We start from the raw sequence: 22,369 nt of genomic DNA, 5'->3' as shown, positions 1-22,369 counted from the left end.
GAACAACCAACACAAAAATTTCCTCGCAGAGTATCTTTTACATAATAGGTGTGTGTTCCCAGGTGGCTCTGGGGTAAAGAATCCACCTGCCAATGCAGGAGATGCAGGTTCGATCCCTGGGTCAGTAAGATCCCCTGGAGAAGGAAATGGCAACCCACGCCAGTGTTCTTGCCTGGGAATCTCATGGAAAGACCAGCATGGCTACAGTCCACGGGGTCACAAATAGACAGGAATGAGTGAGTGAGCACACACACAACACACACACATAAAACACCCAACTCAAGACTGAACCAAAAAATTAAGGAAAATATCCCATTCACTTTTTCAGTCAAAATTGAACACAGGACAAAACAAGGCAACAATTAAAAAGTTATCAGAAACAGCCAATTTAGGATCTTCCATATTAGTCTTTCAATTATGGCAATAGTACTGAGTTCTTCAAAACTTTTTGCAAAATTTATATATGAGGAAAAAAAGACCAGATTAGCTTTCATATATTATTTAATGCACCTTATATTCCAGAATTTTTATTATCAGAGCATGTCTATCTGAGAATATAGCTGGTTAATATTTCTATTTCAAAAACATGAATGTTTTTACCATGAAAATTCCAAATCTTTAATTTTGTAACATAATGAGATTAAAATACCACAGATTTAAGGTATATTTGTACACCACTGGAATTTTTATAAACCTTCAGATTAGATTAAGCAGAAAGAACAAAGGCATACTAATTGACTTCCAGAACAAGTCTGAAGGAGATCTGTAGCAGGAAAAGCAAACAGCACTTGACAATTAGAGAACTGCCACTAAAATGTGTTACACACTCTATCCAGCAGAGGGAGGTGTTGTTTAACTAGTAACAGAACTCAGACATATAGCTTTGTGCTTCAACTTCTTTCCAAGCTTTCAGGAAAAAAAAAGGAAAAAAAAAAAAATATATATATATATATATAAACTAATTGAAGAAAAACCTAGAAATCTGCCATGAGGTATACATAATTAGGTTAAAATGATATCAAAATATGGTCCACCTTTCAAGATCTTCAAGGGCTTCCCTTGTGGCGCAGCTGGTAAAGAATCCGCCTGCAATGTGGGAGACGTGGGTTCGATCCCTGGGTTGGGAAGACCCCTGGAGAAGGGAAAGACTAACCCACTCCAGTATTCTGGCCTGGAGAGTTCCATGGACTGTATAGTCGTGGGGTCACAAAGAGTTGAACACGATTGAGTGACTTTCAAGATCACTTGTGCCAAAGAACCTGTCGCACCCTTGGGTGCAGGACAGCTCAAGAAGGAACAAAGGGCCACCAGGTCCAGCTCCAGCTGGCCAGGCCTGCTGGCGTCCTGAGCAGCCCCCCAGCCTCACTCACACCTAATGCTGGAGTCCAAAGAAGCGGGTAAACAGTGGCAGCTGGGTCTCTAATTTCATCACATTCTGTGTGTGTGTGTGTGTGTGTGTGTGTGTCTGTGTGTGTGTGTGAGTCACTTCAGTCATGTCCAACTCTGTGCGACCGCATGGACTGTAGCCCGCCAGGCTCCTCTGTCCATGGGATTTTCCAGGCAAGAATACTGGAGTGGGTTGCCATGCCCTTCTCCAGGGGATCTTCTTGACGGAGGGCTTGAACCCAGGTCTTCCGCATTGCAGGCAGATTATTTACCGTTTGAGCTACCTGGGAAGCCCTCACATTTTTTAAACCATACCTTGTTGCTCAAGGCATGCTAGTCCTTGAATTAAATACCTCCCCCCGCCCACCGCCCATAAAAACATCCTCACTTAGCAGTAAATACATACTGAATTTTAGCTTGAGAGACCCAGTTACTGTCTTGTCACAGTGACAAAAGTCCAAAGTGGGTGCCAGGTGGGGAGGGACACAGGGCAGGCAAACCGACACGTAGAGGTCAGCAGCCATCCACCCCGAGTGATTTCAACAGTCATTATGATCATTTAAGATCGTGCTGTTGACCTAACACACACGTAGAGGTCAGCAGCCATCTACCCCGAGTGATTTCAACAGTCATTATGGTCATTTAAGATCGTGCTGTTGACCTAAACAACTTTATACATACACACACACCCATATCTGATACCCGCAGACAGAGAGATCTAAACGCACACACGTCTGTGTCTCTATTTTACTGCAGTCGGTCACCTCCTAACTGCTGGACGCTTCAGCTCTCAGCATCTCACAGGCCCCTCGCTTCCTCATACGCTTCCACGAGTCACCTGTCCTCCCCCAGGCCAAGAACAGTCTCACTTTTCCTCAAAGACCTTCTCAAGCATTTCGTCCCTCTGGTTTTCCCCCAAAAGACTGACCGACCTCAGCCATCTGATACCGCTTCAGGAACACTTCAAAGAATGTACTTTCCAAAAATGAAGCCCCTCCTATCAGAGTGGACCCCATGTGACTGGCTGAGAGAAGGCCCTGCATCCAGTAAGAGCAGACGAGCGACACCGGGGAAGCCCTGGAGGCGCGGGGGGGCTCGTGTGCCACCTCTTTTTTCTTTCCTTGCAGCTCAGTGCAGCTCCACAAATATCCCAACAGCTGATGGGAACAGAAGCAAGGCAACCTCTGGGGTGACCCCCCCCACCCCCTCATTAAGCCACAGCACGAAGGAAGTCACGTGTCGCCCAAGGCCTCTCAGCAATCGTCAGCTCTGGACTCACCCTTGAAACACTCATGAAGTTGCGACAGCTCCCAGAAAGCAACAGGGAACAGACACCAGAGAAGCAAGATCGACTCTCTTCTTTCATTATATTGATAAACAGATCACAGAATCCAGATCTTAATTCCCAGCCAAGGGACTCCTCCCACTGTTCACACGTTCTCCCATACCCCATCCAACACCCTAAACTCTTGTCACAGATGCAAAAGCCCTGCAATAAGCAACACTGTGCAAACCCTCTTAAACTGTCTTCTCTGGACCCTCCCACCCTCAGCCCATGTGAACTCCCAGCTGAGTGACAAGTAGCCTAAGCCTCCTGTCCTAGAGCAGGGACACCTCCCTCGGGCCTCACTGGGGTCCTGGACCAACAGACCGCCCTTGACCTAGCTGCATCACTACCGGCGACCACCTGACTGATACTGGGGATGCATTCAGCAGGCACTGTCAGCGTTTCCGTTTCCCCAGCAGGCTGCTTCTGCAGCACTTAGACAGTTTCAGCCACTTATTTAATCCACTTGGAAAAACAAAAACAAGTGGGAAAAGGTATGCCTATCAATCAGATTCAAATAAAATCACTGTCTTATTCTGTCTACTACCTTTCCCTATGGTCTTTTTTTTTAATAATTTTTTAAATTTATTTATGTCTGCTCTGGGTTGTCACTGCTGCAAGCAGGGGCTACTCTCCAGCTGTGGTGCACAGCCTTCTTACTGCAGTGGCTTCTCTCGTTGCAGAGCTTGGGCTCTAGGGGGCGTGGGCTTCAGGAGTTGCAGCATGTAAGTTCAGTAGTTGTGGCGCATGGGCTTAGCAACTCTGCAGCATGTGGGATCTTCCCAGACCAGAGATGGAATCCATGTCCCACGCATTGGCAGGTAGAGTCTCAACCACTGGACCACCAGGGAAGTCCCCCTAGGTCTTCTGAGTTTGGGCCATGTTTCAATGACAGACGGATGATCAATATAAAGAAACTTCAAGAGTATTCTTAAAGTGATAAAAATGTGCCATTTCTTTCTGAAGATTTTTAAAAGTACTTTTCAAAAGTCAACATAAACTTGCATCTTATACCCCTACTACAATAAGCAACAATTTCTGCTGCCCCTTCCAATTTCCAGATCAATTATCTGGATTTATCTCTCTAAAACAGTACTTGGCACTTTGTCTCTGCATACCAAAATGAAATGCAAACTCTTCACTCTCCATGATTCTGCCCCTCTCTAAATGGTTATTTTTCTAAATCTCTCTCTCACTGATAAGCTTTGCAAACCAACCTGGCCAGTTTCCTCCCTGTTTCGCAAACAATCTGTGTTTTCTGCCACCACACCCTTCACATCATTCCCCCAGTCTGAAATGCCCTCCCCCAAACCTCAGTTAACCAGAATACTAGTCATTCTTGGAGAACAGTGCAGCTTCCACCTATTCCATGAAGCCTTTACCAGCACAGCTGAAGTGACCACTGCCTTGCTCTGACCAAACAATTAGCCCCCAGGGGGCAAGGACTGTCTTCTATTTCTCTGCACCCTGACAGTCCCCAGCACAGGTGAGTAGCACATAAGAAGTGTTCATTACATAGATTTGTTTAATAAGTGCATGCACACTAAAACCCCTGAAAAATAACATCACACTAGAAACTAACAATACCAACCATTTCTACCAGGGCAAAAGGAACAGAAGGTTTCAAATGTCATTTTGATTCACCTGTGGTAAACTGGGAAACTACTCAGAACCCAAGAGTAACGAAGACGCAAACCCACCCGCCAGTCGCCCACAGGACCATGCAGAGCTCTGACCTTACCTCTACATAGTGAAGGAAAAATCATGTTCTATCAAAGCTAAAAAGAAAAAAGTGTAGTCAGCGCAAAATCACAAAGTTAAGGCTATGCCAGAAAGGAGTTTTAAATAGTCTTGGGGTGATCACAATAAGTATTCCCATCTGAGAAATAATGAATAAATGGTTAAGTATCCCAAACCTCAAGCTTAGAACAGTATTTATGCTACAAAATAAAAGAATATTTTAATAATTTAGCCATTTTAGACTTCATTAAGAGTCTCCAACTACTGAAATATCTAAGAAATATTCATTATTAAGGTAAAAGGTAAATTATTAATATACACTGCATTCTTGCTATCCCCAGATATTATGGAGCCCATTATATAATCTTATCTAACATATGAGTCAAAATGAACAGCTATCATTTGACTTCTTCAACTGAACCATAGCTACATTAGGTCAGATTCCCTGTCTACCCAAAACGGAAATCAGTATCAGACAGTGATGGAGCTGAGGAGAGTAAGGACTGTACTTTCTCGAAACATCAGCTTCAAAGGTCAGGAATATGATGATGATCACAATAAATAATAATGGCAGCAAACACTCATAAAGCATTTATTACATGTCAAGCGCAGTTCTGAGACCTTTACATACATCAATCTATTTAATCCTCAGAAGGATTCCAAGATATGTATCACTATAATCCCATTTGACAGTTGAGAAGACTGAGGCAAAAAGAGCTTAGACAACTCATACAGGGCCACGCATCTCATAAGTTACAGGCTAGGTTCACACTGAAGAAGTCGAGCTCAAGAGCCCAGGTCTGAACTGCACATAGTACCCCATCCCTGCCTCGATCCCAGGACTGATACCTCTCCATCGACGGAGTGAGCACCTCTCCATCTGCACCACTGCCTTCCCGCCTCTGTGAAACCTGTTTGCTTTCATTATTCATCAAATAACTCTACATCTTTCAAAGTGTAGAATTCAGAAATACAGGACGTGATTCTAGTAGCCTGTGGTAGGTAATTTCAAGTCACTTCTAGGTTTGAAGAATTCTCAGCTTCTGAGATTTGAAATTTTAATATCTCTTCCTATCTGTTACCTGAAAGAGGAAGGCAGGGAAACACTTACTAGTATCTGGAGTTTTCTCTTCAGATCTGCCAAATAAAAATTCATATTTGGCCTTGGCAACACTCTGGGAATGTGCTGATGCATTGTTAACCCAAACAAATGTCTCTGCCTGCAAAATCAGAGCAAAACAAAGACATCATTAAAAATATATCATACAAAATACATCACAAAGCAAATCAACCAAGAGAATGGTTATGACAGGTCCACAGGATAGAATACTATATGGCCATTAAAAATGAAACAGGAAAAAACATAACAGGACATAAATCAGAACACAAGCAAGGTTACAACCATATAAAAAGAGAAACATAAACATCTGTAGGGGAACAAGAGAAACTTGCAAAGTCTGGGCTTGATTGGGAGGGCACAATTATGGTAGATTTTTTTTTAATTAAGTATATATTCTTAATAACTTTTTTGCAATGAGAAAACTATATTTTATTTTTAGGAATATCATTTTCCAAATGGGTTATCATCACCCATAGCCCATAGCAGGAATATTTCTGTGAATGGGTTCTGCTAAAGTATGTCAACAAAAAGTAGTCTTTCCCCAAAAGCAACCACATTTGGGTCTTTTTTGCCTAAATTTAGGCAAACAGGAGTACCAAGCATCCCACTTATACTTGTTATCCTAAATTTAAGCATCTGTCCCCGTGTTCTCTGGAATCCTAAATATCCCGCATTTGAAAGAAAAACTACAAGGTGACTGAAAGTGGTTCACATCATGATTCTCAATTCCCATCACTCTCTTCCTGGCTGCTTTAAGCAGCTGCCAAAACTCGGGAGAGCCTCCTTTCTCTGGTCTAGAATTAATGAAAAATAAGTAATAAGGTAGCAATTTCAAAACACAAAGAAATGAGACTGAGGCCAACCAAGGAGTCATCTTTCTGCCTCTTCACTCTGAACTCAAAAATTAACCAGGATACAGATATTATCACACTCGACCTCTGTCTTCTAATTCTGAGACATCTTCCTTCTCGTGTCCGAGCAGCAACTGACCACTCACTTTCGGAGAGAGGAGCATGAAGAGTTTTATCAGAAATCAGGCAGCTACTTCAAAGAGGGGAGTTTCATGATGTCCGTTTTATCTTTTGGAGCAGAAATGATTGATAGCAGTCAGGAGGCCCGTGGCTAGGTTATGAATATCTCCTCACCCTCTGTGGGAAGATCCCCTGGAGGAGGAAATGGCAACCTACTCCAGTATTCTTGCCTGGAGAATACCATGGACAAAGGAGCCTGGTGAGCTACAGTCCATGTGGTCAAAAGAGTCGGACACAACTGAGCGACTTAGCAAGCACCTTCACCCTCTGCAGACAGGTTTAGTGGACAGCTGTCCTTGAATACCAATATCAAAGACCTTTTTGAACAGTTTTAAGATAGCAGTTTCTTAAAATAGCTCTAGCAGTTTCTTAAAATAGCTCTATAATCACTTAATGTTCACAACATGTAAAATTATTCTTTCTGGAAAAGGTGCACACTCTTCTTGGAATTGCATGTTTTATAACCACAGGCTGTTAATTATCCTTTTCCCCAGTGGACAGGCAATATTAACTTTTTGATGTGTTCAGGGACCTTCAGGCTGATAAAGGAGGAACCTGGTGGCCTAATTTAGGTGGGGTGGTTAGAAAAGGCTCACTGAGGAACCAATACCTGCAGATACGAGAAGGATGAGAGCTGAGAAAGGACAGAAACATACATGTAGGCAGAGAGAGGGTCACACACAGTGGTCTCTAAGTATGACAGCACCAGGTCACACAACAACTGAGGGGGACCAAGGTCGTCACAGAACAGCGGGCACACGTGCAAGTGGAGAGATGGACCAGGCAACAGCACAGGAGGAACAAACACTGAAGAGGAGGCAGGGGCCAAAACCACAGGGTGTGCAGGCCAAGGAAAGGCTCGAAGGGAAGTCACTGGACGGTTTTAAACCTATGGTGGTTTATTAACATTTTCAAAAGGTCATTCATTTACACTTTAAAAAAATTATATGGTTGTTATAAAGGAAATTTTTCCATCACTTTGCCAACAACGGTTCGTATAGTCAAAGCTATGGCTTTTCCAGTAGTCATGTACGGATATGAGAGTTGGACCATACAGACGGCTGAATGCTAAAGAATGGATGCTTTTGAACTGTGGTGCTAGAGAACACTCTTGAGAGTCCCTTGGACTGCAGGGAGATCAAACCAGTCAACCCTAAAGGAAATCAACTCTGAATATTCATTGGAAAGACTGATGCTGAAGCTGAAGCTCCAATACTTTGGTACCTGATATGAAGAATCAACTCACTGGAAAAGACCCTGATGCTGGGAAGTATTGAGGGCAGGAGGAGAATGGGGTGATAGAGGATGAGATGGTTGAAGTAGATCACCGACTTAGTGGACATGAGTTTGAGCAAACTCTGGGAGATACTGAAGGACAGGGAAGCCGGGCATGCTGCAGTCCATGGGGTCACAAAGAGCCAGATATGACTGAATGACTGAACAACAAATAAGGGAAATAGATTGGAGTAAGTCAAGAGGAATCAGAGACACCAGTTGGAAGTATAAACTAGAATTTATGAAAGCTTCAAGCCAGATAATGGCAATGGAAACAGAAGTACATAAATGTGAAACATATTTTAAAGGAAGAACCTATGTAAACTTTCTGATAAATTGGGTTTAAGGAAAAAGGGAAAGGAGGAAACCAAGCATAACTGTAAGGGCTAACATGGACTAACCACTCACTCCATGCCAGGCTGTCCCCATGCAGAACATGAGGCATCTCATGTAACGCACAGGTTGGTCCTGTCGGATGGGCACTCTGCCAACCCAGCCTCATGGGCACACAAAGGGAGCCCACAAGTGGGTGAGTCACATGTCCAAGGTGACACCGCTAGTAAACTGTGGGTCCCAGACTCAGATCCTGAATCTAGAACCCTGGCCCAGAGATTGATACCCAGGAAGCTGGCTTGAGCAGCTGGGTGGTGTGTTGGAATGGGGGAGACTGGAGAAGAAATACTATCAATAGCTTGGATTTGGGGCCTTGGAATATGGAATGAAGCAGGGCAAAGACTAATAGAGTTTTGCAAAGAAAATGCACTGGTCATAACAAACACCCTCTTCCAACAACACAAGAGAAGACTCTACACATGGACATCACCAGATGGTCAACACCAAAATCAGATCGATTATATTCTTTGCAGCCAAAGATGGAGAAGCTCTATGCAGTCAGCGGCTCAGACCATGAACTCCTTATTGCCAAATTCAGACTGAAATTGAAGAAAGTAGAGAAAACCACTAGACCATTTAGGTATGACCTAAATCAAATCCCTTATGATTATACAGTGGAAGTGAGAAATAGATTTAAGGGCCTAGATCTGATAGAGAGCCTGATGAACTATGGAATGAGGTTCATGACACTACAGGAGACAGGGATCAAGACCATCCCCATGGAAAAGAAATGCAAAAAAGCAAAATGGCTGTCTGGGGAGGCCTTACAAATAGCTGTGAAAAGAAGAGAAGGGAAAAGCAAAGGAGAAAAGGAAAGATATAAGCATCTGAATGCAGAGTTCCAAAGAATAGCAAGAAGAGATAAGAAAGCCTTCTTCAGTGACGAATGCAAAGAAATAGAGGAAAACAACAGAATGGGAAAGACTAGAGATCTCTTCAAGAAAATTAGAGATACCAAGGGAACATTTCATGCAAAGATGGGCTCGATAAAGGACAGATATGGTATGGACCTAACAGAAGCAGAAAATATCAAAAAGAGATGGCAAGAATACACAGAAGAACTGTACAAAAAAGATCTTCACCACCCAGATAATCACGATGGTGTGATCACTGACCTAGAGCCAGACATCCTGAAATGTGAAATTAAGTGGGCCTTAGAAAGCATCACTACGAACAAAGCTAGTGGAGGTGATGGAATTCCAGTTGAGCTATTTCAAATCTTGAAAGATGATGCTGTGAAAGTGCTGCACTCAATATGCCAGCAAATTTGGAAAACTCAGCAGTGGCCACAGGACTGGAAAAGGTCAGTTTTCATTCCAATCCCAAAGAAAGGCAATGCCAAAGAATGCTCAAACTACCGCACAACTGCACTCATCTCACATGCTAGTACGGAGAAGGCAATGGCAACCCACTCCAGTACTCTTGCCTGGAAAATCCCATGGATGGAGGGGCCTGATGGGTTGCAGTCCATGGGGTTGCTAGGAGTCAGACACGACTGAGTGACTTCACTTTCACTTTTCACTTTCATGCATTGGAGAAGGAAATGGCAGCCCACTCGTGTTCTTGCCTGGAGAATCCCGGGGACAGGGGAGCCTGGTGGGCTGCCATCTATGGGGTCGCACAGAGTTGGACAGGACTGAAGCGACCTAGCAGCAGCAGCAGCACATGCTAGTAAAGTAATGCTCAAAATTCTCCAAGCCAGGCTTCAGCAATAAGTGAACCGTGAACTTCCTGATGTTCAAGCTGGTTTTAGAAAAGGCGGAGGAACCAGAGATCAAATTGCCAACATCTGCTGGATCATGGAAAAAGCAAGAGTGTTCCAGAAAAACATCTATTTCTGCTTTATTGACTATGCCAAATCCTTTGACTGTGTGCATCACAATAAACTGTGGGAAATTCTGAAAAGTGATGGCAATACCAGACCACCTGATCTGCCTCTTGAGAAATCTGGATGCAGGTCAGGAAGCAACAGTTAGAACTGGACATGGAACAACAGACTGGTTCCAAAGAGGAAAAGGAGTACGTCAAGGCTGTATATTGTCACCTTGCTTATTTAACTTCTACAGAGTACATCATGAGAAACGCTGGACTGGAAGAAACACAAGCTAGAATCAAGATTGCTGGGAGAAATCTCAATAATCTCAGATATGCAGATGACACCACCCTTATGGCAGAAAGTGTACAGGAACTCAAAAGCCTCTTGATGAAAGTAAAAGAGGAGAGTGAAAAAGTTGGCTTAAAGCTCAACATTCAGAAAACGAAGATCATGCCATCCAGTCCCATCACTTCATGGGAAATAGATGGGGAAACAGTGGAAACAGTGTCAGACTTTATTTTGGGGGGCTCCAAAATCACTGCAGATGGTGCCTGCAGCCATGAAACTAAAAGACGCTTATTCCTTGGAAGGAAAGTTATGACCAACCTAGATAGCATATTCAAAAGCAGAGACATTACTTTGCCAACAAGTTCCGTCCAGTCAAGGCTATGGTTTTTCCAGTGGTCATGTATGGATGTGAGAGTTGGACTGTCAAGAAGGCTGAGCACCAAAGAGTTAATGTTTTTGAACTGTGGTGTTGGAGAAGACTCTTGAGAGTCCCTCGGACTGCAAGGAGATCCAACCAGTCCATTCTGAAGGAGATCAGCCCTGGGTATTCTTTGGAAGGAATGATGCTAAAGCTGAAACTCCAGTACTGTGGCCACCTCATGTGAAGAGTTGACTCATTGGAAAAGACTGTGATGCTGGGAGGGCTTGGGGGCAGGAGGAGAAGGGGTTGACAGAGGATGAGATGGCTGGATGGCATCACTGACTCGATGGACATGAGTCTGAGCGAACTCTGGGAGTTGGTGATGGACAGGGAGGCCTGGCGTGCTGCGATTCATGGGGTCGCAAAGAGTCGGACACAACTGAGGGACTAAACTGAACTGAACAACCAGCTCCTCCCTTGATAAGCTAATCGGATAGATATTCCAAAAGCCAAGAAAGGTAACCAAAGAAAAGTGGGACTGGCAGACTCTCAAGAGCAGAAAAAGGCCAGAAATAGCCAAGAAACAACTGGGACAACAGAATCTTCTAAAGGTTAGACTGCAAGGAGCTCCAACCAGTCCATCCTAAAGGAAATCAGTCCTGAATATTCACTGGAAGGACTGATGTTGAAACTTAAACTCCAATACTCCAATACTGATGTGAAGAGCTGACTCATTGGAAAAGACCCTGTTGCTGGGAAAGATCGAAGGCGAGAGAAGGGAACAACAGAGGATGAGATGGTGGATGGCATCACTGACTCAGTGGACATGAGTTTGAGTAAATTCTGGGAGTTGGTGATGGACAGGGAGGCCTGGCGTGCTGCAGGCCACGAGGTCGCAAAGAGTCGGCCATGACTGAGTGACTGAACCGAACTGAACTGAAAGGTTAGAGCATCCAAACCAGAAGCCAAAGCAGGCATGGACCACCAGCCTAAGAAAAAGACTGACGGGGTGCAGGGAGCAGGACTCACCTCATCACCAGGCAGACTTGTTGTCAGCCTGCTTTAACTGTGTGAGCGCAGAGGGAAGAGCTGAATCCACGGCCTGTTTAAAAGCCCCTGGAGGCCCATTCTCATTTTCCCACCACCTGCTACCCACCTACTCAGCTGTCTTCCTGAAAGCACACTCCCCTGGGAAGGGCACGGCCAGGGGGAGACGAGGCTCCAGCACAGAGACGCAGAGTCCCCACTCCACCTGCCGCTAAAACTGAAGGCAGAGGGAAGGGTATGTGAGCAAGGCGCAGGCCAACACAAAGGACTTTTCCCTTGATCATCTGCATCTTGGGCCCCATCTTACGGTTGTCTTCTAACCAAATGCCCCTTTCAGGAACTGAGCCTGCCCTGGCTTATTCACAATATGTTATGATTTATTACAAATGGGAACAGTGCCTTTTTTTTTTTTTTTAATGTGATGTAGAAAGTCAGGGGCTAGGAAACTAGGATGATAAACCTTCATTTGTAACACAGCCTCCATAAAACTAAAATAAGACACAGGGATCAAGTGTTCTTGACTGCTTCTTCATGAAGGCACCAAGTAACTAAGGTGTTGGAGAACTTCAAAGAAAGAATTTAAAAGAAAACCAGCAATCAAACATTACATGTTCACAGCACACCCTCTGCCTTTCCCACCATTTTGTAATCAGTAATGACAGAGGGCGAGACCCTTGATGGCAAGTTGCAGACCCAGGGATCTAAGTCTACCTTCTGCTTTTCTCTTTGCCCTGCTGACTACCACCTACCTTCCTCGGGCTCTGGATCTGTGCGCTCCTGATAGTCTTTAAAACTAATAAATAAAACGGACAACATAAAGGTTCAGGTTTTAAAAAGAAAAACACATGTTAAGCCTCAGAATACACGTTCTTACTTGCTACAGGTCTCACCTTCCACACGCTGACAGCAAGTCAGGATTCAGGCTGGGTAAGAAGAGGGAAAGCTGGAAAGCCACAGAAAACTTTGAAAGTCAGCCCAGCATAATTGGGACCCCTGGGAGGAAATCAACCAGACTCTGAATAGTCAACCAGCACTCACAGATGCTCCTCTGCAGACTCAACACAGCGGAGGAAGGCTCGGTACTGAGAACAATCACAGGGGGTAGCAAAGCAGTCAGAGACTACAAGCTCACTGCAAGTGTTCATAAGTATTTTTGCTGAGTCTTTCTAAACTCAGCAACCTCAAAAAAGCCCTGAAACCTTGGCAGAAATAACCACAAATTACATAAACGAAAACTAAGTATCAGCCTCATCACCAAAACTAAGCTTCACAAACATGGGGGCATCTTCAGTTATTTCAAATTTTCCACTAACTTCTGAAATGAAATTAAATTCACTCTAATTTTTTAAAAAACGTGTCATTTGGCACTTTGAAGAGATGGAAAAATAGGTGCTAACTGTAAATTCAGGGTGGGAATCATGAAAAAGTATTTTCTCACCTGATTTGCTATAGCTTTATTTCCCTTAAGTAGAAAGTCACCCCTGGATGGTGGCTATGTATTTTAGGGGAAAATGTAATACCTAGAACTGGGTCTTACAATAAGCATGCTAAAGACTGTTCTTGATTAAGGTAAGAAAACCAGCCATAACTTTCTTCTCAAAAAAGGTATGTGAGCAATCAGATACATCAGTTTCTATACACCAAGCATAAGTTATTTACCCGATAAATACATTTATGTCTGTATGTATATAGAAAATTACCACATGTATGGAGAAAAAAAAGTGCCCCTGCGCAAACACAAACATTCTGAAAGTCAAAAATCTGGCCTGTAATTTAAGCTTAACTAGCACATGAAATATTAGGAATAACAGTCTTTATTATAGACCAATAAGCGTTAATTTCTATAAGAAAATATATGGCCCACCAAAATCTTACCAAAGTAAACCCTCTCCAAGTATGGGCCCCTCTTAAAAGACACTGAATGGTCATGAGTTTGACATCACAGAGAAAATTAGAAGAGTCGTGTCATCCCCGTGGGAAGCATCTGGGTCTGCCTGCAGGACATGAACCCTGACCAGATGACACCAGCATCTCCTGCCTGGTGTTAACAGATGCCCACTGTGAAGAAATGCACACCCGCTGAGGTCAAAAGATCTACAAAGCGTGTATCTGTCTGGCCAAGGTAAAGAAGAACACCAAAGATAACCAGAATAAAGTCCTAAAAACAGAAACTGAACAAAAATTCCAAGTCCAATTTCAGATAAATAATACTAGTTATTCAATCATCCTTAAGAAACTTTTCATTTTAAAATGATACAGAAAAGTATCGTTTTTTACAGTATTAATAGTAGAGGCATTTCTCAGTGTCCTGACAAGGAATTTGCCCAATTTTCCAGATTGCTCGGCATCCCAGATCAGGCAAGTCTGATGGACAGTCAACGGGTAAAAGGCACGAACTGACAAGGGGACCTGGGTTTTTATTTCAGAAGATCTCCCCTCTTTAAACTTAAACATTGTCAGGATACCCACACTGTCTGTAACTCTAACTAAAGTGTGCTCGTCTTATATTTTTTTTAGTTGGTTTTTACAAAGATAAACTGTTCGTCATAAGCAAACATGACTAAAGTTCTCAGAAACAACTGCTTACGTAAGCAAGACAAAGTAAACAATTCCCGCCAGGCCTTCAGGACCTTCAGGTCCCATTAGGTCAGTTACCTCTTCAGGGACACGGAGCTGTATGCGGTACCCCGGCAGAGTCCATCAGTCACAGCTCGCTCACGGGAGCCAGGGGTGTGAGAACTATCCAGTGTGATTCACACTCGAGAGAGAGAACACGGAGGAGCACACTCTCTAGAGCAGCATTTCTGCAGGCCCAGGGCGCCTGCAGCACAGTTCCTGGGGTGCCTGTGGATACACCGCAGGCTGCGGAAGGCCTCAGGCCTCTGGTCACACTCCTGAAGCGGGGCAGGGGAAGCTGACTTTGTACCTAATGGCCCCACTGGATGCTCAGGTGTGCAGGAGTGTGAGCGCTACCGTTCCGGAGCTCTGTGGGGTATACAAGTAAACCTTCAAAAAGACCAAGGAACGGCAGGACAGCCGACAGCAAGGAACGGAGCCCGTTCCTCTCAGGCCACCTCCTCCACCCCTACGACACAAACCACAGGCACAGAATACCTGGGGAAACGCACTCGGAGGCTTCCTGGCTTGTCGTGGGCATTTTACAACTGATGTTAAAGCTGTTGGTTTAACAGTGGTTTTAAACTTGTGCAGTGGCTGAGAACAATAAAGCCATAACATTGCTTTCGGACCCAAGGAATGCAAGGAATACAGCGTGGGGAAAATCTCCTGCTACACTTAACAGGCCAAGTCATCCTCACAAACACTGGATGTTCAACAGACAGACGTGAGCTAAAGAATAAAGAGCGAATGCAAATTACCTTTGTTCTTGTTCTTAGGCACAGAACACTGGAGAATAAATGATTCACCAAAGGTTTTTGCACTTTGTAGTTTTAAAGACATTCACCCTACGCCCCCCCCACCCACTCACGTATCCCACAGTCTGATCACCAGAGCTTCTGAAGATTAGAGGCTTGTTCTATTTTTACACCTATAATTGGAGTATAAAATTAATGTGATAAGCAGTATTTTTATGCTGAGTTTGAATAATATTTAGTGCTTTATTATTATGAAGACTTAGTTTTAAGAATGCTTGTTTGGGCTTGCTGGAAACCTAGGAACTGACTTGTTTCTGTGGAAAAGTAAACGCAGAGGTCCAAATAATTACAAACTTGAAACTCACATATAAAAGTCAGAGATTACCTACATATTCTATTTACCAACACATTTACCCGAGGCTGATAGCTCACATCAATTTATGAACAAAGATTACTGATGTAACTGATTACAGATCCCTAATTTTGCTGAGAATAATCAGTTTCTGTATAAGAACAAATTAATTAAAAACATAAGGAGTGATGGTATTAACACTTCCTTTATTTGAAACACCATAATCCAGCAAACACATATTCAAAAGACAGAAAATAGATTTTTCAGAATGGTCAAAGACAAACAGAAAAAACAGGCAGAAGACAAAAACAGCCTTTTTAAGAAATACACAGTTAAAAATGATCAATATATATTAAACAATGTTGAACAAACCTTGCTAATAATCAGTGAAATACCAATTTTTAAAACGTTACCAAACTTTACCCATCATAATGGTAAAGATTAAAATATGTGACAATAAGATAATTTTCTCATGTAGAATCAACAGTAGTTTATCTTTTGAAAAGATAAAGGAAGATAGCAGGCGAAGCACTTAGAAATGCCTGGAACATTTTAAGTGTCCAGGAGATGTCGGTTGCCGCTGTTAACATTATCATTATTACTGTATTACTGCATTATTTCTGTACTTCTTTGTTTACACCTCTCTTACCTGTTCAACTATAACCCCGTGGAGCATAGGAATTAAGTGTGTTTTTTTTAATAACATAATTGTTATTCAAGGATATTGTTGATATATTCTCATTTCAGTAATATGTCCTACCATCTTGAATATGCAACAGTATATCATATGACTATAACAAAATTTATTAATTTATCAATTTCTTACTATTATACATAATACTGTAGTGATCAACTTTATACACATTTCTTTACATTCTTTTCTGATAATTAGTTCAGGAAAATCTCCTAGAAGTGGAACTGGGGGTCAAAGGAGCTGTCTTCCAGGGAGCCTGTACAAATAGTGTAGGGTCTATGTGCCCAGTCATGTCTGAAACCCAAACCAGTTCTCGGCATATTTAGACACCTAGTCAATCAGATGATGGAAGTAAAGAGAGGAAGTTGAGAAAAATGATTTTTCTGGGAAAACGTTAGCATTTGAAGACAGGCAGGCCACTGCGGAAGTGCAGAACATGTTCAGCTAGCCTGACTGCGGGACAAAAAGGGAGATTAAGCAGAATGAGGCAGATCAGAGATTCTCCCCCTGCGGTGGGCTTCCACACACGTGCGGACCTTGCTGCAAGTCTAGCGCTGATGCCATGGTCCACACAGGGGCTGAGAGTCGGCATTTCTAACACGCTCCCAGGTGATGCCGAAGCTGCTGGCCCATGGATTATACTTCAGTAGGAAAGAAGCAGATGACACTAAGAGGAAGGTTAGCAACTCAAGAGTTTCAAATGTCAAGCTAAGCAGTTTGGACTTTTGTATTCAATTATTTGATAGTCAGTTTTAAGTGGGGGCATATAGAAGATTCTGAGCAAGAGAGATCTAATCACCAGAGGAATTATACAGAGTGAAGTAAGCCAGAAAGAAAAACACCAATACAGTATACTAACGCTACTGCTAAGTCACTTCAGTCATGTCCGACTCTGTGCGACCCCAGAGACAGCAGCCCACCAGGCTCCCCAGTCCCTGGGACTCTCCAGGCAAGAACACTGGAGTGGGTTGCCATTTCCTTCTCCAATGCATGAAAGTGAAAAGTGAAAGTGAAGTCGCTCAGTCGTGTCCAACTCTTAGCGACCCCGTGGACTGCAGCCTACAGGGCTCCTCCATCCATGGGATTTTCCAAGCAAGAGTACTGGAGTGGGATGCCATTGCCTTCTCCATACTAACGCATATATATGGAATTTAGAAAGATGGTAATGATAACCCTGTGTGCGAGACAGCAAAAGAGACACAGATGTATAGAACAGTCTTTTGGACTCTGTGGGAGAGGGAGAGGGTGGGATGATTTGGGAAAATGGCATTGAAACATGTATAATATCATATAAGAAACGAATCGCCAGTCCAGGTTCGATGCAGGATACAGGATGCTTGGGGCTGGTGCACGGGGATGACCCAGAGGGATGGTACGGGGAGGGAGGTGGGAGGGGGGTTCAGGATGGGCAACACATGTATACCCGTGGCAGATTCACGTTGATGTATGGCAAAACCAATACAATATTGTAAAGTAATTAGCCTCCAATTAAAATAAATAAATTTAAATTTAAAAAATAAATAAATAAAAAAGAAAAGTCCTGATGTCGGTTACCTACCAAGTCTTTCTTAGGAGATGGCTTGTTCTGTTTTATCACTTTAATATTTTCTCAACTTTGGTTAATACTGTATACGAACTTGAGGTGACATATTCCTCTCCATATTCCTCTCTAGACTATTTTTTGATAATGGAAGAGACAATCAACAAATAAAAACAAAAGGATGAGGGTTTTGCTCTTCCCTGACCACCCAATCCCCACCTTCTCTGGCCCACTCAGCAGAGGACATACCTCTAAAGCTACTGATCACTGCTTCATCACTGTTTCTAGTGGCAACCAAGGGGTCCTGTTCACAAAAATGGTACAGGAATTACCAACAGCCAAGTCTCCCCCACCGTGTCCCCACTCCCGGATCATGATTCCAACTCCAGCTACTTCAGATGCAGCAAGAGAGGAGTGCCATTCAGTAAGAAACGATATGGAGCATGCATCAACCACCTCAACATGCCTAATCCTCCGAGTCAACAATGACTCAGGAAAGTAGGGTGACCGACTGCACACAAAGGAGAAATGACTCTAACCTAGGGAAACACAAAGGTAAGAAGAGCCTCAGCAGAGTCCAAATCCCGGAGAGCTCCTCCCACGCCAGCCCACCCATCTCTGCCCTCTCCACACATCACGAGCACTGGGCCAGAAGCCAGCTCTTGCAGAGTTTCTTTCCACTCCTTTATTACAACCTGGGAACAGATGGGGGTGGGGGCAGTGGGCTGTAAAGGAGAGATGGAATTGGGGAAGTAGGCTGAACTCAATACGGATCTCAACCCCTGTGGGGGACATCCTCTCATCCTCACAACAATACTTCAGAAAACCCAGCAGTTTTCAAGCCTCCCATGAGGCTCTCGAGCAGGAAATCCCTGCCTGCCGAAGCTCATGAGATCACCCAGTTGATAATGAATGCACTGGCACGTGGGCACAGAGTAGGTACAGCCAGCATGATTGAGAAACACAGCGACCTCTGCACTGGCAAAGAAGTCTTAGGTCGTGACCCTGGAGGGAAACTGCAGCTATGCAGATGTGATTCGGAAAAGGTTCTTCAGATATCAGAGTAATCATAAAATAAGGGAAATCATAAAACAATGGAAAGCTGTCCAATACAGAACAACTAACCTGAATAAAGACAAATTATGATCACAGATCAGGAAATGTGCATATACACTACGGATCACCGTTGATCACTAACTGACAATAAAATGCTACTTCCGTGACGCTGCTAACATAACAGGGCTGTTACAAATGGAGGGTGCTAAGTCACTGTTACACTCTACGTATGTAACTAATACATCCCAGTTAGATCCATATTAGAGTTCCAAAACTAATTGAAAAGAATAATGAAGATGATTTAAGAAGCTGAAAATGAGACTTCTGGAGGGAGTAAAAGGTCTTAGCAAATGTGAAAAAATTCTGAGTGGTAATCGTACTCCTAAAGACTAAAAGCTAGAGAGAATATAGTAAATATTAACAGACATTTTACAGCTCCACTCAAAAATGGAAAAATTCAGCAACAAAGGGACTTCAGCTAAATATGAAGGAGAACTCTCTAAGGGTAAGCATTGTTAATGAAGCAGTGATAGAAACAAAACTATCCTTTTTCATTAGTCAACTCCTTTACACGGTGGTCACAATGGAGCAGCAACATAAGACAGAGAAGGTTACAATTTAAACTATCTAGAGACAAAAACACGAAACAGAAGAGTCCTAAAAATTATATATATACGGACAGTATCTGTAGATCTAAACCGTCCTTTGGAGAGGTCTTTAAAATTGCCACAAAGGTATTTCATTTGTCCTGAGTCAAACAGCATGATAAATCAGGTATCTGCCTCACAAAACTGTTTCTAAGTCCTAGTCGATGGGGTCGCCCCTGCACCGCCCTGAGCTCACGCCTGCAGGGCACTGGCGTGGCCCGCTTCCCTGAGGAAACTGAGTTTCATTTCACAAACGTTTTATATCAGCTTCAAAATGAAGATAGGTCACTTACGATTCTCAAAACACCACCACACCTATCCGAAATTCCCTTTTAAAAACCCTCCAAGATTAAAAAACCTAGAAATCTTAGCTTTGCTTTCAAACTGGGAATCTATGACAATACGAGACATATAACAAAAGGGATGGGGGGCGGGGGGTGAGGATAGTGTTTTCATGGGAAAAAGTGGCAAGTCATATTGCTTAATGGATCCCCGAAGAGATGTCTTTTTTTTTTTTTTAAACTGGGTGATACAGTTATTCCCGTCTGACTATCAAGTTGGTACTTGAACCATTCCACAGCATCCTAAAGTTCAAACACCTCTAAATGCTGAAGAACTTACTAGCCTAGACAGCTTTTATTGGTTAAAAAAAATTTTTTTAATAAAAAAATTTATTTATGACTGCAAGCTATGAGCCAGGCTGTTTAATAACTTTAAATGTCTTATCATCTTAACCCTCACAAACCCTTGAGTTCTATTGTCACTCCTGTCTCAAAGACAAGAAGACATAAAAGGGTTAAAGGCCACTGCAGGCAACCAATGGAGCCAAGATCTGCATGATCTTTGAAAAAGCTATGCTTAGACACTGTATGTTTTCCCAGACATTACAAACCACAGAGAATTTGACCCCCAAAATTCTGCGTCTGAAACAAAAAATTTCCTTCAAAGCTTCTCTTAGGAACATAACACGTTCTCATGGGTTCCTAGTTTATGAACCTTAGTTGGGTTTTCTTCTTATTTTATACATACCTGACCAGCAGCAAACAAAGGGCAAAACATCAACAAGACAAACTCAATTATCTTTTTTTCAAAATTGTTCAGAAAGGTAATTAAAGGCCATCAAAACATTTAAAAATCAGAATTAGCAACTAGCTCTTTACATTTATCTTGCCCAGGAATTTATAAGAAATAGGGGACAAGCGAAACGAACAGGCGGTAGCAATGTTCCAGGCGTAAGTAATTTATTAACAGCACTCCAAATTTAATGGGATAGCAGTCGTTTTAAGGCTTTGCTTATAGCTAAAACATAAAGGCCACATCACTCCAATATGAAGTGCACGTGTCGCTGGAAAGAGCAGGAGATGTCAAGGTGCCCCATCAGAAGGGCCACTCAGCCCAGGTATTCCATACCTGGACCGTCTGCCCGCTGTCTCTGGGTGGATGCTGGGACCTGCTTCGGGCAAATTAGCCCCATTAGGTAGGCCTTCTTCAAGTACAGAGGAAATAAAGTTACCAAAAATATGGAACTTACACATTTCGGTACTTGCTACCATAAAAAAAGAAAGAAAAAATACCTCATTGAGAAGATGGCACATATATGCACAGCTTCTACCTTATTTGCCTGTATTTACAGGCAAAATAACTCAAAATGAGTTTAAGAAGTACTTTTTTCCCTCATCTTAAAAAAATTTTCAGTTGGAGGAGAATGGCTTTGATGTGCTGGTTTCTGCCATACGTCAGCACACATCAGCCACAGGTACACAGACGTCCTCTCCTTCTTGAAACTCCCTCCTGCCTCATCACTCCCCTCTGGATTGTCACAGAGCACCAGATTTGAGCTCCCTGTGCTATACAGCAAATTCCACTGGATATCTATTTTACACACAGTAATTCACGTTTCCATGCACTCTCTCCATTCATCCCACCCTCTCCTTCCCCCACTGTGCCCGCAAGTCTGTCCTCTACGTCTGCATCTCCTGCACGTGCGCGCGTGTGTGTGTGTGTGCACACACACACGTGCACGCACACACACTTAGTCATTCAGTCATGTCTGACACTTTTGTGACTCTTTGGACTATAGCCTACTAGGCTCCTCTGTCCATAGAATTTTCCAGGCCAGAATACTGGAGTGGGTTGCCATGCCCTCCTCCAGGGGATCTTCCCGACCCAGGGATCAAAGCCCCATCTCCTGTGTCTCCTGCAGCGCAGGCAGATTCTTCACCTGCTGACCCATCTCCAATGCTGCCTTGTATATAGGTTCATCAGTACAATTTTTCTAGATTCTATATATATATATAGAACTGTGTCCTCTTTATATATCGTGACTCTTCATATACATAAAGAGCCATGTCCAACTCTTTGCCACCCCACGGACTGCAGCACGCCAGGCTTCTCTGTCCATCACCAACTCCCAAAGCTTGATCAGACTCATGTCCATCAAATTGGTGATGCCATCCAACCATCTCATCCTCTGGCATCCCCTTCTCCTGCCTTCAATCTATCCCAGCATCAGGGTTTTCTCCAATGAGTCAATTCTTCGCATCAGGTGGCCAAAGTATTGGAGCTTCAGCTTCAGCATCAGTCCTTCCAATGAATATTCAGGACTGATTTCCTTTAGGATGGACTGGGTGGATCGCCTTGCTGTCCAAGGGACTCTCAGGAGTTCTTTCCAACACCACAGTTCAAAAGCATCAGTTCTTCAGCGCTCAGCTTTCTTTATAGTCCAACTCTCACATCCATACACGACCAGTGGAAAAACCATAGCTTTGACTAGATGGACCTTTCTATGTGTTGATATAAGATATTTATTTTTCTCTTTCTGACTTACTTGTAAGAAACATTATTTTCTAATTCTAATTAATAACTTCTTTACACTGAACAAAACAGTGTTCTACTCCTTAAAATCTGAAGCGCTTACTTTCT

At 43.1% G+C, this 22,369-nt stretch overlaps 1 protein-coding gene across 15 annotated transcripts in view; it reads right to left on the bottom strand.

The window, feature by feature from the left end:
- Nucleotides 1–22,369, bottom strand: part of PSD3 (pleckstrin and Sec7 domain containing 3) — a 607,319-nt gene that overhangs the window by 354,938 nt on the left and 230,012 nt on the right. For 13 of the 15 annotated variants that reach the window (XR_015156255.1, XR_015156254.1, XR_015156256.1 and 10 more), the window contains one exon: nt 5,565–5,673. The exons of the other annotated variants lie outside the window; for them this stretch is intronic. Coding sequence is in view for 8 of the 13 variants with exons in the window: in XM_086380548.1 (XP_086236674.1) it covers nt 5,565–5,673 (109 nt within the window). In the remaining 5 variants the exon portion in view is untranslated. The remainder of the gene's footprint in view (nt 1–5,564; nt 5,674–22,369) is intronic. 15 annotated transcript variants of the gene reach the window in all.

The sequence above is a fragment of the Bos grunniens genome, chromosome 27 (genome assembly GCF_055505025.1).
Source record: "Bos grunniens cultivar Pamir isolate PY7600 chromosome 27, Bosgru_T2T1.0, whole genome shotgun sequence".
In the NCBI taxonomy this organism is placed as follows: Eukaryota; Metazoa; Chordata; class Mammalia; order Artiodactyla; family Bovidae; genus Bos; species Bos grunniens.
This window is presented reverse-complemented; position numbering and strand designations above follow the sequence as displayed.